General features: G+C 40.5%; 1 protein-coding gene across 1 annotated transcript in view; it reads left to right on the top strand.

The window, feature by feature from the left end:
- The window catches only part of moxd1 (monooxygenase, DBH-like 1), a 77470-nt gene extending 70528 nt beyond the window's left edge, over positions 1–6942 (top strand). The window contains exons 10-12 of the mRNA XM_073057260.1: positions 78–220; positions 1434–1602; positions 6663–6942. Of these exons, the coding sequence (XP_072913361.1) occupies positions 78–220; positions 1434–1602; positions 6663–6815 (465 nt within the window). The 3' untranslated portion in view covers positions 6816–6942. The remainder of the gene's footprint in view (positions 1–77; positions 221–1433; positions 1603–6662) is intronic.
- The last annotated feature ends 9019 nt before the right edge of the window (positions 6943–15961 follow it).

Below are 15961 nucleotides of genomic sequence, written 5' to 3'. Positions count from 1 at the left end.
TTCCAATATGAGATTATCTATCATATGCATTCTAAAATATGGTGAAGAAGCAATTAAATGTTGTTGTTCTTTTACAGGGTGGCCTAAGTACAAGGGATGAAATGTGTTTGTCATACTTGCTCTACTACCCAAAAATAGATCTTTCCCGATGTGAAAGTCTTCCAGAAATAGCTCCACAGTTGAAGTTTATCGGAGTGAAAGAAATTTATCGACCAGTCATGTAAATATATTTGTATTAATCTACAGTGCATAAGTATGTATCTCAATATTAATAGCTAATTGTGGCAAATTGTTTTCTACAGATTAAATATTTTTGATAACAAACATCACACAAATAATATTATTAATTTTAAATAAGAACAATATTTTGAGGAATAATCTGAAGGAATGTACACACAGTAAAAGCTAAAATAAAAACAGACAATAGAGTTAGAAGGTAAAGATACTGCCTGATAAACTTCCTTGACTAATTCATGAACAATTTCATTTGGAACTGCAGAAAGCTTTTTCCATTAGATGCAGAAGTTCCCTTGGAAATCGCATTGAACCTCACTTCAGACACCATGTATCTAGAGTTTGTATGTCATCCCTGTGACTAGATTTCTTCCCATGTCTAAAAGATGTGCAGGTTGGTAGATAAATTGACCACTATAAGTTTCCCCTAATATGTACAGTAGCTGAGTGGTAGAAGCTGAGAAGGGTTAATGGGAATGCAAAGACAATTTTTAAAAAGGGATTAGTGTAAATTGGTGCCTGATAGTTGTTGCAAAAGTTGAAAAAGATATATATTAATGTTAGTGATTTTTAACTTGAAAGAAAAGTTCATGATACCTATTTAAAAACTGAAGAGAACTTATATACTGAATGGACGTATGGGAAATAAATTCAACAGTAACAATAATTCTTTTCTAAAAGAGATGTGTTACTTAGTTCATACTTTGTAAAAATATTCTGTGCATTTGATCTTAAAGTAAATTAGGGATGGTAAAACTTACAGAAAATAAACTGAAACAATTGGATTTTAATTGAAACAACAAAGTTTGTAGTATTATGTGAGCAATGACAGCAGCAATGATAACACTTTCCCTCTTCCCCACATCCTATCTCACCACTGACAACCTCAGTTGGTTCACTTGCTGCTGAAAGTGGATGCCCAACTGTATTATCCCTCCTAAAACTGCATTGATGAATATACTCAACACAAGTGTTCAGCTGTGGCATATGCAATTGTCTTTCACTGGGCAATTTTTATCATTTCATAGAAAATGTTTTGAAAGTAGTTTTATATTAAAAATAATAAAATTGATTGTCATGCCATTAACAGGAGCATGCTCTGCAGTAACCATGTATCCAAATGAATGATGTTGTATGTGATTAGAGAAACAAAGGAAACATTGCCCTTTATGGTTATGTACACCTTTTCTTGTATCAAGGACTTGGCCATTTATCATAAAAAGCCCTAAGAAGTACAAAGATCTTTCCTTCACTGAAGCCATGAATAAATTTAGATGGTCTGGAAAGAAAGGAAGGGAGTTTAACAACCTTGTGAATGGAATTGAGATGAACATTCGGTGTGCTAAACATGATCAAAGGGAATGGCAGGTGAGTATGTAATTATTGACTTTTGACTATCACTTTAACTGAGGTTATACAGTACATGAGTAAAGATGGACAGGGGCAGCTATTTGAAGGTTGATCAGAGTCTGAGACTCCATGTATGGGAGGCATATGAGCTGGATGAACACAGAAGCTTATGACAAATACAAATACACGGAGCTCAGAGCTGAAACTTTGAAGTATAACTGGTGCAGAGATGAGATTTTAAAAGTACATTAACCGCGAAATAAACTGACAGATGAAATTAAAGTAAAACTTAAGCTGTTCCATAGTGAAGTGAAAGTATTTGAAATGATAAACTTAAAGGGAGATGAAATATTAAGGGGTCGAACATTTTTAAAAGTAAGTGAGTTGGCATGTCTGACCTCTCCAAAAAAAATAAGGGTTAAGGCATCTGGGAAGGGGAGACAAGAAAGAGGAATATACAATAAATGGTATTATTTTAAGTATGAAGGAATAGGAGGATTTTGAAGTGTGTTTGTCTACAACTCTTTGAAGGCAGTAGGCAATAGATCAATATTATCTATATCAGGTCTATATCAGAGTGGTCCTGGGCATCCATCTCTGATATCTCCACATTAGCACAATCTGCAGTTTGCTCTTCACTACCGTTATATTCCCATCTGTGTTTTAACTCATTTTTCGTCGCTTTTAGGATCAAGGGACTATGTTCTTCCTTACTAACTGCCTTCATTATTCTATTGAACTGAAGACCTTATTAATACATTATTTCCAAGGCAACCCTTGCCCTACTATGTCAGAGATAGCTCATTTCCATTCCTCCTGGTATCACACCTCAGCAGTCCAATATCAACTTGTTTTCTTTCATTCCCAATTCTGACAGTTTCTCTGGAGTTTTTATTTTAATTTCAGGCAGTAGATCGGGTAACTAAGAAAGCATACATAAGATGCTTTCTGGGGCCTGAAGCGACAAGGTCAGAAGCTGTAAGTTTATATTACAACTGTATTAAGGATTAGGCTACATCTCGAGTACTGAATTGAGTTCTTGCCACCAGACCACAGGAAAGATACGATATCAGCAGAGAAGGCATAGAGGAGATGTATGAGGACATTACCAAGAATAAAGGAGTGGCAGAGATGAGGAAGAATTAATTAAGTTTAACAATTTTACAAGTCTGGAAAGAGTAAAATCTTGTTTTACTGAGCAGAGGGTCCAGTAACCAGGTGGCACAGATTTAAAGTTAATTGATGGAGGGAATAGAGGAGGATTGAGAGAAAAGTATTTTGTCAAAGTGGTGAGAACTTGGAATTCATTAATGGAGGTAGAAAATTTACCATGTTTGAAGTATCTCGATGAGATATAGATAATCTGTAAGTAATCAACACACAAGTCAAAAGAGATTTATACGTGCAAAGTAATTTTAATATCAAAGTGCTAATGTGTTACCACATACCACCTTGGCATTCATTTTCTTGCAGGCATTCACAGGAAAAAAATAAGTACAATAGCCAGCAATATTCTGTGGGCAGCTCACAGAATCATAGTGCAGAACAGTGTAAGAGGCTTCAGCTTCAATTACAAAACATCTGTCTATGGTTTAGCATTTTGAAGGTCTTTTCTTTAATGTTTATTGCAGTAACATGGCAAAATTGTGATCAATGCATCAGTGTTTTCTGGCCAGTTGCAGAAGGCAATTGACAGTCTAATTTGTATGACAAATTTACGGTTTTAAAAGTGAATATTTGTTAACCTGCCTTAATACATTAGATATGGAAGTAAGACTTGCAGAAAATAACCATCTTGACTGAAGAGGCAAATACATGAAGGAGGCAGAGACAGGTGGGAATTATAGAACCTTTGCAGCTTTTGCCCGCATAAAGTTAAATTTGGGGATAAGCAGGGATCCAGATCAAGCTAATTTCCATAGAGCTGGAAAAGAATGAGAGACAAACATAGATTTAAACCTGGAGAATCTTAAGACCCAGAAGCAAGAGTAAATAATTAAAATGAGTGGACAGGTCAACTGAATGGGCAAAAATTTGGGAATAAAGGTTGGAAGGTTGAATGGCTGAAGCCTAATCCTATGTGTTGACTATTCAGCTTCTGTCCTTGCTCCACCATTCCACAAGATCAGACTGATCTTTTACATTAGCATCATTTTTCTGCACTAACTGTATGCCACTTTATTTCCTTAATACATTGAAAAAATACAGCAGACTGTCTTGAGTATTCCTGGTGACTTAACCTTCTTGGATAATGAGTTTTAAAGATCTTCCCACCAACCTCTGGATAGAGACATTTTTGATCACCTCAGATCTGACTGGCCAAACTTTGTAGTAGACTTCTGGTTTCATACCCCAGCCAAGGAAACAAATCAAATTTCCATTTACCATATCAAGTCCCAAAACAATTTTATACATTTCAATGGGAACCTCTCTTATTTATGGCAATACAGGAAGTACTTAAGATTTTTGTAAAGTAATCCTATCATCAATTCTTCCAGTTCTTGTTTTTCCCATTCTCTTGCAACTACTTCTCACACTTGCTCATTGACCCTTTCGATTCTTTTGCCAATTGTTTTCAATAAACTGATTTACAGTAGCCGTAAACTCCCAGCAGATCTGCCGGATATGGGATGACACTGTAGTGGTCAGCAGAAATCTATTTAGCTCATAAAGCAGATATGCAAACATGTAATTAGAAAGGGATTTTCAGCAGGTTGGGGTGAAATGGTCAATCTGTCCTAATGACAGCGGTTCTCCACTGTCAACGTACCTGGTTTTGTTCAGGAGCAGATACTATCCTGATTTGCTCATAAAATGCTGTTTCTGAATTCTGGAATGCCATATTCAGAATCAAATTATTACTAATAATGCAACACTGTGAGGATACAACTGTCAAGCAGAAATATGCTTCCGTTAAAATCTGGATGATCCTCCTCTCTCTTGTATGAAAATGCAAACTTAAGCAATATGAACAAGAACATACTTGTTTTTTTACGGATCCTCTGTAGAGTTTGCAGTTTAGTCAGAATGCAGAATCTTTAAGCCTGTTTGCTTTGTGTTTGATTGCAGCAAACAATACAAATTGAGTAAAAACACAAAATGCTGGCAGAACTCAGCAGGCCAGACAGCATCTATGGGAGGAGGTAGTGACGACGTTTCGGGCCGAAACCCTTCATCAGAAGGGTTTGCCTTACACAGACTGCCAGTTCACATTCAAATCAAAACTAACAAATCAACTTGTTTATTAATAGGCTTTGAAGCTGATCACATTTAGACCTATTTATCCATTTATTCTAAATTGGAAAGAAAGAAAAACTGTGAATGGAGTGGCATAGAGTATTCTACTAAAGTTAAAAGTAAAAATATTATCAAAGTACATATACGTCACCATATACAACCCTGAGATTCATTTTCTTGTGGGCATACTCAATAAATCCATTATAGAATAATAACCATTATAGAAATCGCAACCATAAGATACAGGAGTAGAGTTAGGCTGTTTGGCCCACTGAGTCTGCTCCATCATTTCAACATGGCTGATCTATTTTTCCTCTCAGCCCCAATATCCTGCCTTCCCCAATCAAGGATCTATCAGCCTCTGCCTTAAATATACATAAAGACTTGGCTTCCACAGCTACCTGTGGCAATGAATTCCACAGATTGACTATTCTCTAGCTAAAGAAGTTCCTTATTTCTGTTCTAAAATGACACCATTCTGTTCTGAGTCCTCTGACTTTCCCACCATAGGAAACATCCTCTCTATATACACTTTATAAAGGCCTTTCACCATTCAATAGGTTTCTATTGGGTCACCCCTCAGTCTTCTGAATTCCAGTGAATACAGGCCCAGAACTGTCAAATGCTCTTCATATGACAAGCAATTTAATCCTGGAATCATTTTTGTGGACCTCCTTTGAAGCCTCTCCAATTTCAGCACATCCTTTCTAAGATAAGAGGCCCAAACCTCCTCGCAATTTTCCAAATAAGGCCTTTATAATGTCTCAACATTACATCCTTGCTTTTATATTCTAGTCCTCAAACCAATGAAAGAATGCACTAACTAGAGTGCAAAAGACACGAACTGTGCAAATACTAAAAGAAAGAAATAATAATAAATAAATAAGCAATAAATATTGAGAACATGAGATGAGTCCTTGAAAGGCCTTGAAAGTAAAGTTATCCCCTTTGATTCAAGAGCCTAATAGTTGAGGGGGAATAACTGTTCCTGAACCTGGTGGTGTGAGTCCTGAGGCTCCTGTACCACCTTCATGATGGTAGCAGTGAGAAGCGAGCATGTCCTGGCAGGTGGGGGTCCCTGATAATGGATGCTGCTTACCTGCAACAATGTTTTGTGTAGATGTGAAAGCAGTAGAATCTCTGTGATGAAATAAGAGTATGACAAAGATTACTATCTTTAACCAAAAACAATTTGTCTGGAAATGATCATACAAGTTGTTTTTTTTTACCTGTCTTAAGCACTTCCTGCCCTTGGCGCAAGGACCTGGAAGGTGATTACAGGTCGTCCCCAGATTACAAACACCCAGGTTATAGATACTCCATACATACAAATGAATATGGGACAGATGGGGATGGATTTACCAGCTGCAGCAAAGCTGCAGCTATCTTCTGCCAGATGTAAACAGGGCGTCTCTGCATGCCTTCCCTTGCCATACATGTCCCTGAGACACAATAATCAGGGGTTGGGCCTGGCTGAACAGAATCGATCACTCACTGAGTCAGTGATGCTGACTGGCAGCCAATCTTCCCACATCTGCTTGCCATCTCATCACAACTATCTCTGTGATCCTCTCCCAAAAATTGTTTTTGTTCATTTCTGGCCTACAAGCTGTTCGGTTATGAATAGTTTTCAGAAAGAGAACCCTGTCACAACCTGTAATTGAAACCACTTTAATTTTGTCATCATTATTTACAAACTAGTAATAGATCTAAAGCATTGATCTAAAGAATTGTTGCAACTTACACGTGAATGTTTCAGTAACTATTGCACCTTCTTTGTGCTCCATATATTCCTATAAAGATGAGCGTAATAGATCTGAAAAAATTTCTTCTTTTAACAGGTAAATGGCATACCAATATTGCCACCAGCAATAAAGCCTTGGGAGCCAAAAATGGAGCAACAGTTGCCCTGTCGGACAACGTGTCAATGCTATCATCCACTCCTTGTACTTATGTCACTCGCCTTGTGTGCTGTTCTTACTGCAGGAATGTAATTCATTTGTGTAAACTTAAAATGCATTGGATATTTTCATATTTAAATGCTTTTCATGCTGAGAATGAATTTGCACTATCACCTTGCAAGATAATTCTTTTCAATAAAGACATTTATACTCTTGAGAACTCAGTTCCACCGTGTGTAAATGGTGGCATTGCATACAGTTGTCAGTCAAGTCAAGTCACTTTTTATTGTCATTTCGACCATAACTGCTGGTACAGTACTCAGTAAAAATGAGATGTTTTTCAGGACCATGGTGCTACATGAAACAGTACAAAAACTACACCGACCTACATAAAAACAGCACAAAAAACTACACTAGACAACAGACCTACTCAGGACTGCATAAAGTGCACAAAACAGTGCAGGCATTGCAATAAATAATAAACAAGACAATAGGCACAGTAGAGGGCAGCAAGTTGGTGTCAGTCCAGACTCTGGGTATTGAGGAGTCTGATGGCTTGGGGGAAGAAACTGTTACATGGTCTGGTCGTGTACTTTTCCCAGATGGCAGGAGGGAGAAGAGTTTGTATGAGGGGTGCTTGGGGTCCTTCGCAATGCTGTTTGCTTTGCGGATGCAGCGTGTAGTCTAAATGTCTGTAATAGCGGGAAGAGAGACCCCGATGATCTTCTCAGCTGACCTCACTATCCACTGCAGGGTCTTGCGATCCGAGATGGTGCAATTTACAAACCAGGCACTGATGCAGACAATAGGTGCAGGAGTAGGCCATTCGGCCCTTCGAGCCAGCACCGCCATGCAATGTGATCATGGCTGATCATCCACAATCAGGAACCCTGTTCCTGCCTTCTCCCCATATCCCTTGACTCCGCTATCTTTAAGAGCTCTATCTAACTCTTCAATCCTGCAGCTGCTCAGGATGCTCTCGATACAACCTCTGTAGAATGTGATGAGGATGGGGGGTGGGAGATGGACTTTCCTCAGTCTTTGCAGAAAGTAGAGATGCTGTTGGGCTTTCTTTGCTATGGAGCTGGTGTTGAGGGACCAGGTAAGATTCTCTGCCAGGTAAACACCAAGAAAATTGGTACTCTTAACGATCTCTACCGAGGAGCCGTTGATGTTCAGCGGAGAGTGGTCATCATCGGTTCCTCGGTAGAGATCGTTAAGAGCATATTGCTCATTGTTCTCCTTGCAAGTGAAGTTTTGGGGTGCTGGGAGGCTCTGTGAGTAGCCAGGACATATTATTGCAGGGTATTTGGTAGACTTTACTCACTACAGCTTGATGGAGGGAATGCTTGTTTAAGATACCTAATGGAATACAATTCTATTGAGTTCCTTTCATCCTGCCTACTGTACTCATCGAGACAAGCAGAGAACAGTCAAATTTACATTCTTGATTTATGCCGTGCAGATGCTGGGATGGTTTTATGGTGTTGAGAGGCAAGCAATACACCACCATATACCTAACCTCTGACCTCTTTAGCAGCCATGGTATTTGTCTGGCTGATGCAGTTGGGCTTCTCATCAATGGTGGCTTTCAGAATGAGGCTTCATCAATGGGTATGCCTTTGAATGTCAAGGATAGGCAGCTAACCTTGCTGGGCTTCATGGTTATTACCTGGCACAAGTGTCAAATCACACTTCTCAGCTCATGACTGTGTTTCGACTCTGCTGAGCTGCATCAGTAACTGATGTTGTAGTTGGAATTGAATATTATGTCAGTTTGAGTCATTCTTACCCTTAGCCTTATAATTGTCATCAATGAAGCATTTGAAGCTAGCTGTATCTATGACTAAAAGAACTCCTGCCAGAAAATCCTGAGGTTGGAAAGATTGACCTCTTTTTTACAAGGTGCCACTCTGCCCATTAGATTATTTTCCCCCTTGCTCTCACTTCATGTCTGGAATGGAGCATGTCTGATCAACATCCTGGCAAAGTTCAGACTGTATTGTTGAACAGCATTTTTTGATAGGATACTTTTAACAAACACTCTTACGGCTCTGACCCTTGCCTGTCTCCAAAGCACCAGAAACAGGAAGGACAAATCTCAACCTATCAATGCTGTGGCCTTCTCTGAGCCATTCACAGGACTGGCTGAGTCTCTGAGGAGAGAGGTTAAAAGACAAAGGCATTAAAGTACAAAGCAGTACAGTTTGTACTTTAACAAAGATGGTAGTGGGATATTTAAAGAATCCATGGATAAACAAATAGAAATGACAGACAACCAGGAGGCATAACAATGATCTAAAATTATCTGAAACTCAGAAAGCAAATAGGATGGAGAAATGAAATGGAAACAAGTAATTTTCTCCCTCTTAGCCCTAACTCGAAAACTATGATTAGATTCCAAAGCTCTTTCAAACTTAATTGTCCTAACTATTCTAAAAACACTTAGTTTTCTGTCAGCGTTGGAAAGCAAAGCAAGATCCTTGCTATGACTACCTTTTCCTTTTTCTTTCCTGTATTAATAAAAAGCTTCACAGAAACCAGACTAGACAGAATTTTTAATGCACAACTGGCTCTGGCAGTGAAAAGATAAGCCATGTGAACTAAGAAGATTCAGTACTAAGAACTTTAGACACAATCTTTAAAAATAATTCTAGAAGCACATCAGAAGGGATCAGCATTAACAAGGAAATACACTCTCATTGAAAACCCAACCACCATGTGTACGTCCTTGCTCACAACTTAACTTCTGATAACATTTGCTTACTTGGTGGTATTTGCTTATAAGGTGGAATAGTAGTGTAGAAGTTAGTACATCGCTTTACAATGCTGGTGATCATCAATTAAGGAGTTTATACTTGCTCTACGTGATCACATTGGTTTCCTCCAGGTGCTCCAGTTTCCACCCACATCCTAAAGTTGTACAGCTAGGGTTAGTGAGTTGTAGGCATGCTATGTTGGCATGGAAGCATGATGAAAAAATGAAATCAAATCATTAGAAAGAGGTGACGTACAACCAGAAGGTGTATAATTATTATGGGTAGAACTAAGACCATGATGGGAATTACGTACAGTCCTCCAAACAGTAGCCAGGATGTGGACTACAAATTACCATGGAAGACAGAAAACGCATGTCAAAAAGGCAATGTTATGATCACCATGGGGGATTTCAATATGCAGGTAGATTGGGGAAAATCAGGTCGGTGCTGGATCCCAAAAGAGAGAACTTGTAAGATGCCTAGAGGATGGCTTCTTAGAGCAGCTTGTGATTGAGCTTGGTACGGGATTGGTTGCTGTGTAATAAACTGTATTTGAGTAGGGAGCTTAAGCTAAGGGAACCCTTAGACAGTGATCATAATATGATAGACTTCACATGCAATGTGAGAGGGAGTAGCTAAAGTCACATGGAACGGTAAAGGGAATTATTGAGTGTTGTGATGGAAAATAACTGGTTCTTTGAGTCTCAACAGTAGGCCTGGACACACACAGTTTTAATAATAAGGAATTTATTTACAAGGGGAAGTCGGGTCAACACAAGCAACTACAATACACAGGAAGCGGTGTGGGGACAGGGTACGGTTACACAAACAAAGAACAAGGGAAAAGCACTACAACAGCTATCCCCCTTGACCTTGGATAGTTGCAGCTCCCTTACCAGGACAAACGATAGACCTTCCCAAACATAAATCAATGCACTTACCTCCAATGTGGTGGTCTGTAAGAGAGGGCTAGCCAAGGGCAAGTCTCACCTTTTAAAGCATGGGGCTGGGTGAGATAATCCAATTAAGGTGACCAATAATTTAGGCGTGCATTGATTAGTTGGGAGGGACCAAATGTTGATTGGCATGTGGTGTGTCCTCCGACCAGCCAGGTGGCAGTGCATCTGTCACATGGCTGGTATCTCTGGATACATTGAGGCATGAGAGAGAAGCCTGCCAAAGTTGATTGGAAGGGAACACGAGCTGGGATGATGGTAGAACAGTAATGGCTGGGGTTTCTGGGTGAAATTCAAAAGGTACATGATCTATACATCCTAAAGAAAAAGAAGTATTCTAAAGGCAAGATGTTGCAACTGTGGGTGACAAGGGAAGTCTAAAGCAACATAAAAGCAAAAGAGAGGGCATATAATAGAACAAAAATTAGTGGTGAGTAAGAGGATTGGAAAGCTTTTACAAAGGAACAGAAGCTTCTGGTATGCTGGCCTTTATAAATCAGAGCATTGCGTATAGGAGTTGGGATGTAATGTTAAAATTGTACAAGGCATTGGTGAGGCCAAATTTGGAGTATTGTGTACAGTTCTGGTCACTGAATTATAGGAAAGATGTCAACAAAATAGAGAGAGTACAGAGGAGATTTACTAGAATGTTACCTGGGTTTCAGCACCTAAGTTACAGAGAAAGGTTGAACAAATTAGGTCTTTATTCTTTGGAGCGTAGAAGGTTGAGGGGGCACTTGATAGAGGTATTTAAAATTATGAGGGGCATAGGTAGAGTTGACGTGGATAGGCTTTTTCCATTGAGAGTAGGGGAGATTCAAACAAGAGGACATGAGTTGAGAGTTAAGGGGCAAAAGTTTAGGGGTAACACGAGGGGGAACTTCTTTACTCGGAGAGTGGTAGCTGTGTGGAACGAGCTTCCGATAGAAGTGGTAGAGGCAGGTTCGATTTTGTCATTTTTAAAAATTTGGATAGGTATATGGACAGGAAAGGAATGGAGGGTTATCGGCTGAGTGCGGGCCAGTGGGACTAGGTGAGAGTAAGCATTCGGCACAGACTAGAAGGGCCGAGATGGCCTGTTTCCATGCTGTAATTGTTATATGGTTACACCACTGGGTTCTGAAAGAGGTAGATAAAGAGATTGTGGAGGCATTAGTAATGATCTTTCAAGAATCACTGGATTCTAACATGTCATGGTCCCGGCCGTTAATTCCTCCCATTCTGCTAATTCCCTTTTCCCCGTGTTCTCCTGGGCTCCTTGATTGTGGCACCTGATCCTCATCTAAACCTGCTGCATAAAAACTCTGGTTTTGCATCCACTCGGGGCCAGATCATTGCTTCAACCAATGTGGCAATTCACGTTCCCGGCCGCTTAGAATGGTGTATTCTAAGTTTTACTTCAGTACCGAGGTTTACCTGTGTAACTCTATCTCTCCGTGTCAAGATAAGCATTGCCTGCCATTTGCCTTTTAATTAACGCTCCATGTCAAGATAAGTGTTGTCTGTCACCTGTCTCCTGTTTGCCATTCAGCTCCAGCAACGCCCTGTGTCTGGAAAAGTTTTGCCTGCCTCCTGCTCTTCTGTTCATCTGCACTGTTTGCCTGTGCTAACTCTGTCTCTCGGCCACTTAGAATTGTGTATTCTAAGTTCTGTTTCCGCACTGTTTGCCTGTGTTAACTCTGTCTCTCGGCCACTTAGAATTGTGTATTCTAAGTTCTGTTTCCGCACTGTTTGCCTGTGTTAACTCTGTCTCTCAGCCACTTAGAATTGTGTATTCTAAGTTCTGTTTCCGCACTGTTTGCCTGTGCTAACTCTGTCTCTCGGCCACTTAGAATTGTGTATTCTAAGTTCTGTTTCCGCACTGTTTGCCTGTGTTAACTCTGTCTCTCAGCCACTTAGAATTGTGTATTCTTTCTGTTTCCGCACTGTTTGCCTGTGTTAACTCTGTCTCTCGGCCACTTAGAATTGTGTATTCTAAGTTCTGTTTCCGCACTGTTTGCCTGTGTTAACTCTGTCTCTCGGCCATTTAGAATTGTGTATTCTAAGTTCTGTTTCCGCACTGTTTGCCTGTGTTAACTCTGTCTCTCGGCCACTTAGAATTGTGTATTCTAAGTTCTGTTTCCGCACTGTTTGCCTGTGTTAACTCTGTCTCTCGGCCACTTAGAATTGTGTATTCTAAGTTCTGTTTCCGCACTGTTGTTTCCCTGTGTTAACTCTGTCTCTCCATGTTTACAGGAGCATGGCTTGCCACCCGCCGTTCTCCACCAGCCAAACTCATCCCCTTGTCCGCATCCCTGCTCTGCCTCGTCCTGCCATCTGTCTACACTCTCCACTGGCTCAGTGGTTAAACGCCGTATTCTCACCGTAGCAACCCGGGTTCAATCCCCAGTCCAGCCTCGCTCACTCCTCTGCTTTCTTCTGCCTAATCCTCGCTCCCTGGCTTTCCCTGCAACCATTACTAAACACTCTTTTGATTATGCTACCTCTGTGTCAGTGTCCTGTGGTTGGGTTCACTCGTTCTCTGTGCAACATATCATGGTTCTGGAGGATTGGACAATTGCAAGTGCCGCTCCACTCTTCAAGAAGGGAGGAAGGCAGAAGAAAGAAAATTACAGGCCAGATAGCCTGAACTCCATGGATGGGAAGAATTGGAGTTGATTGTTGAGGATGAGGTCTCAGTGTACTTTGAGGAACACAATAAAATAGGCCAAAATCAGTGAGGAAAATCTTGCCTGACAAAGCTTTTGGAATTCCTTGAGGAAATAACAAGCAGGAGAGACAAAGGAGAATCGGTGGATGTTGTGTACTTGGATTTCCAGAAGGCCTTTGACAAGGTTGCAGCACATGAGAATGCTTAAAAGCCCGTGGTATTACAGGAGAGTTACTAGCATGGATAGAGGATTGGCTGATTGGCAGGAGGCAAAGAGTGGGAATAAAGGAAGCCTCTTCTGATTGTCTGCTGGTGACTAGTGGTGTTCTATAAGGGTCAGTGTTGGGACCACTTCCTCTTACATTAGATGTCAATAATTTGGACGACAAGGTTGATGGCTTTGTGGCCAAGTTTGTGGATGATACAAAGATAGGTGAAAGAGCAGCTAGTGTTGAGGAAGAGGAGCAGCTGCAGGAGGACTTAGATTAGAAGAATGGACAAATAAGTGGCAGATGGAATACAGTATTGGGAAGTGTATGGTCATTGACTTTCATAGAAGAAATAAAAGCATAGATTATTTTCCAAATGCACAAAAATCCAGAAATCCAAGCTACAAAGGGCTTCGGGAGCTCTTGTGCAGGATCCTTAAAGATTAACTTGCCGGTTGAGTTGGTGATGAGGAAAGCAAATGCAATGTTAATACTCATTTTGAGAGGACTAGAATATATAAGCAAGGATGTAAAGTTGAGGTGTTATAAGGCACTGGTGAGGCCTCACTTGGAGTATTGTGAGCAGTTCTGGGCCCCTTACCTAAGAAAGGATGTGCTGACATTGGAGGACAGTTCAGAGGAAGCTCATGAGAATGATTCTGGCAATGAAAAGGTTATTATATAAGGAGCATTTGATGGCTCTGGGCTTGTACTTACTGGAATATAGAAGAATGAGGGGGTTCTCATTGAAACCTATCAAATACTGAAATGCCTAGATAGAGTGGATGTGGAAATGATGTTTTCTATAATACGGAGTCTAGGACCAGATGCACAGCCTCGGAATATAGTGATGTCCATTTAGAATGGAAATGATGAGCCTGTGGAATTTGTTGCCACATGCGGCTGTGGAGGCCAGGTCATTGGGTTTAGTTAAGACAGAGATTGAGAGTTTCTTGATTAGTCAGGGCATGAAAGGTTATGAGAGGAAGACAGAAGAATGGGGTTGAGAAGGAAAATAGATCAGCCATGATGAAATGGCGGAGAAGACTCAATGGGCTGAATGACCTAATTCTGCTTCTATCTATTATCATCTTTTGGTCACTTGTAAGTATTTCCTGCTCAATCCTTGTTGACTTGATTTGACCAAACAATGCACTTCACTGTATGTTTCAATGTACATGTGACAAATAAAGCTAATCTTTATCTATCTGTGTCACATGGGAGAAAGATAAATTTCTATAAATGCTTCAGAAGTCCACATGTGCAAGATGAATTTAAAATAAACCAGTACATCACTAGCTTTTAGACTCTTTGTAAAACATAGGACAACTGATCCCCTCTTATAATTAAGGAAAGCATCATACAAATATATAGGGATACAAATCTGGAACACAAGTGCAAGATTGCCCTGAGTTGACGGAGTGTGTTTGGTTGATGCACTGGCTCAGCAGGTGGAGCTGTTGCCTCATAGCTAAAGCAACTTGGGTTTGATCTTGAACTTCTGACCATGTGGGTTTTCCCCAGTTGATTCAGTTTTCTCTATGCCCTGACACATGCTGGATGGTACTTGATTTAGCTGTAATAAATTACCCCTTCTCGGTGGATGCTAAGAGAGTAAAGGTGAACTTGGTGTGAACGTGAAAGAGAATAGATTGCTGAGGAATTAAGTCATCACATTGTCAACTTCGCCGATGAATCAACAATGGTGGGGCTCATAGACTTATAGAATCATAGAGAAGTACAGCATAGAAACAGGCCCTTCAGCCCATCTAGACTCAGCTAAATTATTTGATCTTCCTACTCCCATTGACCTGCACCGGAACCATAGCCCTCCATAACCCTACCATCCATGAACATCTCCAAACTTCTCTTAAACATTGAAATCTAACTCTGCATGCACCACTTGCACTGGTAGGTCATTCCACACTCTCACGACCCTCTGAGTGAAGAAGTTTCCTATATTCCCCTTAAACTTTTCACCTTTCACCCTTAACCCATGACCTCTAGTCGTAGTCCCACCTGACCTCAGTGGAAAAAGCCTGCATGCATTTACCCTATCCATACCCCTCATAATTTTGTATACCTCTATCAAATCTCCCTTCACTCACCAACAATAATGAGATGCCCTACAGTGAGGAGGTGGAAGAGCTCGAGTCCTGCTGCCAGGCAAATAACCTCTTCCTCAATGCAAACAAGACAAAGGAGATGGTTATTGACTTCTGAAGAACTCTCAATCCTCTTTGCATTGGCATCAGAGCAGTGGAAACTGAGAGCAGTTTCAAACATCTTGGACGACCTCTCACAGTCCTAGAACACATTGTACACAATCCGGAAAGCCTCTGCTTTCCAAGGCCAAAGAGAGCTGGACTATGCACATCTACACTCACATGATTCTACAGACACACAGGAGACTGCATGGATATAAGATGTAAATAAATTCTATATAGCCGTCAGGAAGGCCCTACAACAAGTAGTCCAAACTGCCCAACGTATCACTGGCACCAGCGTAACTGCCCTCAAGGACATATATTCAGAAAGATACTGGAAAAGGGCTAGTAAGATCATGAAGGACCCCAGCCACCCTGCTCTTGGACTGTTTGTCCCACTCCCTTCATTGCTTCTTGGAGCAATAGAGGATGAGAGGTGACCTGGTAGAGGTGTATAA

The sequence above is a fragment of the Hemitrygon akajei genome, chromosome 9 (genome assembly GCF_048418815.1).
Source record: "Hemitrygon akajei chromosome 9, sHemAka1.3, whole genome shotgun sequence".
NCBI classification, from domain to species: Eukaryota; Metazoa; Chordata; class Chondrichthyes; order Myliobatiformes; family Dasyatidae; genus Hemitrygon; species Hemitrygon akajei.
The sequence above is the reverse complement of the archived record's forward strand: the minus strand, read 5'-3'. Positions and strand labels throughout refer to the sequence as shown.